Source organism: Podarcis tiliguerta, assembly GCF_965153285.1.
Source record: "Podarcis tiliguerta genome assembly, chromosome: 13".
NCBI lineage: Eukaryota > Metazoa > Chordata > Lepidosauria > Squamata > Lacertidae > Podarcis > Podarcis tiliguerta.
The window spans coordinates 39,681,255-39,687,760 of NC_139546.1; the positions used below are offsets into that span (position 1 = coordinate 39,681,255).

The 6,506-nt window shown below is 42.6% G+C and overlaps 1 protein-coding gene across 4 annotated transcripts; it reads right to left on the minus strand.

Moving 5' to 3' along the window:
• Positions 1-601: 601 nt before the first annotated feature.
• On the minus strand, positions 602-6,506 carry LOC310662825 (ribonuclease-like). 4 transcript variants are annotated; one of them, XM_083409981.1, is made up of 2 exons: positions 6,341-6,506; positions 602-1,430 (listed from the first exon to the last, which is right to left on the minus strand). In XM_083409981.1, the coding sequence occupies exon 2, from the start codon at positions 1,404-1,406 to the stop codon at positions 966-968; it is 441 nt and encodes a 146-aa protein (XP_083266107.1). In that variant the 5' UTR covers positions 1,407-1,430; positions 6,341-6,506; the 3' UTR covers positions 602-965. The 4 variants fall into 4 exon arrangements, with proteins under 4 accessions (XP_083266107.1, XP_083266106.1, XP_083266109.1 ...); XM_083409980.1 differs by lacking the exon at positions 6,341-6,506 and adding an exon at positions 6,017-6,156; XM_083409983.1 differs by lacking the exon at positions 6,341-6,506 and adding an exon at positions 6,033-6,049.

The window sequence follows — 6,506 nt, forward strand, 5'->3', positions numbered from 1 at the left end:
GCAAATGAACCTCAGCATGGACACCTGCCAGTAGAATCAGGGCAGGAAAACAGCTGCTCTCTTTTGCCCATCCATGCATATCAGTTGAATTTGGGAAAAGCGCATTGTTCGATGTGGCATGAAATCTCTGGATGCTCCAGTCCCACAGTTTTGGATCTGATAATGGAGTCCAGCAATATGTGGAGGGTCACAGGTTCCCCACCCCTGTATTATGTGGCCTGACAGGTATCTGACAACACCTTAATCTGAATTTTAATGTCCCAGGCAAGTGGCCAAATAGAACCTCTGGCTTAATGGGTTATATAGTGAGGAACTCTGCATTAATCCAAGGCAAGGACAAAGTTATGTTTCATTACATTGATGAGCCCCTGTAAAGAAATAATAGGTAAATTCTTTTTTTTTTTGGTATATAATTTTTATTAATTTTTCTGTTTTACAGTTGAATATACTCATTTTTACATCCTTAAAATATCAATGATTTCCCTTCTTCTTCCCTTCCCTTCATGGTTCATTTTACATATCATAAATCCCTGCATATTTTACAAAAACTAAACCATTCAGCATTCCATTATTACATCCATCCGGTGCTTTTTTTCTAAAAAATAATAATGTTTAGGGGTACTCTCATTTTCCTATTCATATTGAAATACTGCCCCTCAATGAGGCCAAACTTCAAAAAATGTTTAGGGGTATGCATACCCCAGAAAAAAGCATTGCATCCATCAAAACTTATTTACACTGTTAAATTTATCTTAATGCTGCCAACGTTTCCAGCTGTACACAATTATTTTCCAAGAAATAATAGGTGAATCTTTACCACACTATACGTACGTTAACTGAGTACTTCGGGTAAGTGGGATTCAAGTGACAATTCTGTTGTGAGCCAGCTCCGTGGAACACCTGCTTTCAAAGATTTTTACAGCTGTTTAGTGCTCTTGCTGCAAGTGGAAAAAGCCAAGCCTGCCCTACATGAAATTGCTTTCTTCAAAATGGACGGGCCATCCTGATGCATCGCAACCTATGAGAATATGCCTTTGTCCCGTGTGGGCCCAGTAGCGGCATTGGCCCCGCGAAGTTCCCTGCAGCTTGCAGGTGGTGACGGATAACTGTGCCCTGCTGAGTCTCAGGGCCCGGCGGTAATGGGTTCCGCCTCTGCCGCAGATGTCCTTCACGTTGCTCCTGGGCGCATGGACAAAGCTGTTGGTGTCTTTGCAAGGCCTTGTCATCCCCCGGCGCAGCATCATGGCCCCGCAGTAATCCTGCCCGGCCACATTGGTCCGGGGGAAGTCGCTGTGCTGCCTCAGGAACTTCTCGTGCCGAGGATTCTGCGAGGAGACGCGGCTTACGATCAGGCAGGAAACCAACAGGAGCAGCAATAGCACTTCGTTTCCTCTCAGGGAGATCATTGTTGCTGCTGATTTCCGACGAACCTGCAGCCATCGAAAGGAAGCAAGTGAAGTGTTTATTTCGCATCACTTTACAGTGGTACCTCGGGTTAAGTACTTAATTCGTTCCGGAGGTCCGTTCTTAACCTGAAACTGTTCTTAACCTGAAGCAGCACTTTAGCTAATGGGGCCTCCCGCTGCCGCCGCGCTGGTGGAGCACGATTTCTGTTCTTATCCTGAAGCAAAGTTCTTAACCTGAAGCACTATTTCTGGGTTAGCGGAGTCTGTAACCTGAAGCGTATGTAACCTGAAGCGTATGTAACCCGAGGTGCCACTGTATATTTCTTAAAAATGGGTTGCAGTGTATTGTAAAACAAATAAGCATTGCAAATGAAGGTCAAGATAAAAAAAAATAGTATTTAAAGAAGCGTGATTGACAGGAAAACAAAACAGAAAAAAACTGAAAAACCGAAACTCCACATGGAGTTTTTTTTACTTTTTGCAGTGAACAATACAAGTGGTTTTATGGGGGGGGGATGGGGACGCAGGGATATGCATACCCCTAAACATTTTGTGAATCTTTGTACTTTTGTCCATTTACTGTATTCATATTTCCTGATCTGAACTGTAAAATGGTGATTTTCTTGAGTCAAAATGAGAGTACCCCTAAACATTTTTTTAAGAAAAAAAGCACTGAAGAATACCATAAGAAGTGTTGCTTACCATCAAACACAGACCATTGGTCCATCTGGCTAAATGCTGTCCACACTGACTGGCAGCTGCTGTGTGGGGTTTAAGTCAAATGGTCACATCTAGCTGTACAGTACCAATGTGAGAGAGCTGCTTTGCCCCAGTCTCAAGACACCCACCGCAGAAGTAGGCTAGGTCGGTGCAGTTGTCACTAGATGGCAACAGAGAACAATAGCTAGCCTGTCATGAAGCAGAAACTGTGTGTGAGAGAGATTGCGATAGCCTTCAATTTCTGTTCAGGAATGTTTTTGTGGCGCCCGTATGCAAAAGAGGGCAAAGTCTATCAGGCACAGCTTGGCGGCAGGGAAAAGCAAAGTCAAACAAGGCAGAATTCCCACTTTTTGAAAGGCACAAGGACTGTGTTTTCAATATTACACCAAGCGATCATCTTAAAGGTGCTCTTTTAGCAATTTCTCATTCTCTCTCTCTCTCTCTCCCTCCCTCTCTCTCTCTCTCTCTCTCTCACACACACACACACAAATTCTTGCTCTGCATGGACTAGAACAAACCCATGGGTGGGTTTCACTGGCAAGACTTAGCTCTGGGACGTAACAGGTAATTTTAAGAAAGAAAGAAAGAAAGAAAGGGAACAGTCCCTGAGAACAAAAGGGTTTACCATTATTTATTTATTTACCATTTTGTAACAGAAGAACCACTAAACATTGAACGGGAAATAGCTTCTCTCAAACAAGTAAAAAACAGAAACAAAAGCCAGGTACAGTGGTACCTCGGGTTACATACGCTTCAGGTTACATACGCTTCAGGTTACACACTCCGCTAACCCAGAAATATTACCTCGGGTTAAGAACTTTGCTTCAGGTTGATAACAGATATCATGCAGCAGCGGCGTAGTGGCAGCAGGAGGCCCCATTAGCTAAAGTGGTGCTTCAGGTTAAGAACAGTTTCAGGTTAAGAACAGACCTCCAGAAGGAATTAAGTACTTAACCCGAAGTACCACTGTATTGTTACCATTGTAACAAGGAACTAGTCCCTCAGGGGTCTCACACATCCCTTACTCTTTTGCTCAGTCAGAGGCTCAGCAATAGAGATGTACTTTCTGGGTGATTCTGCTGTGTGGAAGGGAATCAGTGCCACATGAAACCCCCCTTTCCTCTGAGTATCCACAGTTGTGGATACACGCAACAGGGTGCCTTATTCTCTCTCTCTCATACACATACACACAACCCACAGTCACACAATTCAGACCTTCTTGTGTGTCGTGACTGCAAAGCACATACTGTTAGGAACTTTTTTTTTTTTTTAGTCTGGGGGGAGCACAGAGACTGGGTATCCTGTGCCCCGCTCTAGATGCTTTTCAGCACCAACTACCATAAGCCCTAGCCAGCATAACGGGTGTTCAGTGATAGGAAAGGACGATCTCTGCTTCTAGTCTGGGCATGTTTAGCCTGGAGAAGAGGAGGTTAAGGGGTGATATGATAGCCATGTTCAAATATATTAAAGGATGTCACATAGAGGAGGGAGAAAGGTTGTTTTCTGCTGCTCCAGAGAAGCGGACACGGAGCAATGGATACAAACTACAAGAAAGAAGATTCCACCTAAACATTAGGAAGAACTTCCTGACAGTAAGAGCTGTTCGACAGTGGAATTTGCTGCCAAGGAGTGTGGTGGAGTCTCCTTCTTTGGAGGTCTTTAAGCAGAGGCTTGACAACCATATGTCAGGAGTGCTCTGAGGGTGTTTCCTGCTTGGCAGGGGGTTGGACTCGATGACCCTTGTGGTCTCTTCCAACTCTATGATTCTATGATTCTATGATTCTAGTCAGTGAATATTCTTCACATTTACAAAGCTGAGAAAGGGGCTTTTATATTAATAGACAGGATTGTAAATTGCTTTCGTATGCCGCAACCGCAGCAAGAATATTATTGGCACAGAAATGGAATCAAGAAGGATTACCGACGAAAGAAGAGTGGCAGATGAAATTAATGGACTATGCAGAATTAGACAAACCGACAGGAAGGATACGAAACCTGCGGCACCAGAGATTCTTAGAGGACTGGAGTAAATATTTAAACTATTTGAAAAGCAATGGTAATAAACAGATTACGCTAGTAGTACTGCAAGAAGGTTTGTAAGGAGGACTATGTGAAATATTGCAAGGAAGACTATGAAGAGATTTATCAGTTAAGGACAATCAAAAGTAATAGAGAAATTAAGAAATGCAGATTAAGTGATAAAGAATGGAAAATCTTCAGGGGTAGGTAGTTGACCCAAGTCTAAAATATTGCATAAGAATTTATGTTAAATGATTGTTGGAAATGATATGTTAAAAAATTAAAAAAAATGTATTAAAAAAGGGAGAAAGGTGCTTTTAAGGCCAAATAACACACATGCAGCTGAAGGGAACTAAGCCTTCCCACTCTCCCCTTCTTTACAGCCTAGTTGATACTGGAGCTGAGATGGGTCTTTATTTTTATGCCAAACACAAAATCTCTCCTCTCCACCTTCTGCGTCACAAATGCGCACGAGGAAACAAACAGGGCTGCCGCTGCCTCACGTAGTTTGACCTGTAAATTGTCGCAGCAAGGGCCCCTCCATTCTCCCTTCGCAGCAAGAAGAGCGAACCTGTGGCCCTTCAAATGTTGTGGACTACAAATCCCATCATTCCTGACCACTCGGCATGCTGGCTGGCACTGATGGGGTTTGAAGTCCAATAGTATCCATAGGTTGGCAGCTTCCCCACCCCTAGCCTACACGGTGTAAGTCTAGCTGGGTTGCAACCAATGTTTCCTTTGGCGACAAACTCAGCCTCACTCTCTGACACAAGCTAAGGACCACAATTTTATCACCCAGAACAATTTCTGCACCAACTTACGCGATCTTCTCAGCCAGCACTACTCAGAATTCCTCCAAATCACCCAGGGGGCTGTCAGAGCGGTGAATTCGGTTTCCCCTTGGGCTCTTTATACCCAGCCTAGCCAGCTGCTGGTAAAAGGTTAGTACTGATCACATGCAGCTGGATTGAACAGGCAGACAATGTGTGGATCACTGAGATGGAGGGTAGGGATTAAGAAGAACAAATGCACTGAGGATCAAGACACGGTTGACCTCATCGTGGTTTGAAGTCTCTCTGTTAACCAGTAAAGATAACACTACTTCCTGAATCCTTCTGAATATTTCTCCTGGGTGTGTGAATCCTGCAAATCATCATCATCACTTCTTGATTGATTTAAACAATACTGTTACTGGGAATGGGGAAGAAATCTGATTCAATTTGCACTTAATGGTCAACATACTTAATTCACACTTTCTGGAACATTCTGCCTATTGAAAAATGGCCAACCTTAAAATTCGCACTTCGGTGAAATTTTCAGCGCAGTTCTGCTGCCAGGCAATGTGTGCAAGAATGCATGTGCTGGGGTAAAGTGTGCTTATAAATGCATATGTAAAATAAAATAAATAAATAAATAAATAAATAAATAAATAAATGCACATATGATTGAGAATCACATTAAATTGGCATTAAAGAAGGGCAAATTGCTTTGCAAAAAAAAAGTATGCGTTGGGCAAAATGGCATAAAACATGTATGTATTAGGAGAAATTCACACAAAATGCTGGTGAATTTTCATGGAGACTTTTTAAAAAATGAAACTGCTGTGGAGGTGAATTTAAGATTGGATTTAAAAATGAGAATTGGAGAGAAAATGAAACTGACAGATTTGCTTACCCCCTAATTATTCCCTGTTTGGGTGGATGCTAGAACTGTCTTTTTTTTTTTTAAAAAAAAAAAACACTATTCGAAATTTTCAACATAACACAAATTAAAGCTAATTAATTATTTACCACTTCTTGACTCCCCCCCCCCCGGTTTCCAATGTCTCCCCTTTGTTTTGTTTTCCATTCAATCTCAAATCCATTAATCACCTTAATACAGTGGTACCTCTGGTCCAAACAGGATCCGTTATGGAGCTCTGGCCGGATCCTGAGGTTTTGCAACTGGAGGTGCCACTTCTGCGCACACACATGGCTGCGGCACAGAGATAGCTTCTGCTCCTGTGCAAGCAGGAAAACCCAGAAGCGGGGTTTGCTGCTTTCGCAACCAGAAGTTTACGCTACCTGATGGTAACATAAGCTGAGGTTCTACTGTACACGGTACTTCATAGATGCTGTTTCAATCCTCCTAAAGTTTTTAACTCTTCACAGTGAACTTTAAGGTATTCTATAATTTTTTCCCAGTCTTGTACAAACTTTTCTTCATCTTGCTCACGGATCTTCCCGGTCATCTTTTCCATTTCAGCATAGTCTGTCCTCTTTGTTATCCATTCTTCCATCACTGGAACTTTATCTTCCTTCCATCTTTGGGCAAATAGCATCCTTGCTGCTGTGGTTGCATACATAAATAATCTTTTAACGT

Coding starts and splice junctions, on each gene's coding strand:
- LOC310662825 (XM_083409981.1), bottom strand. CDS start 1,406: ATGATCTCCCTGAGAGGAAACGAAGTGCTATTGCTGCTCCTGTTGGTT.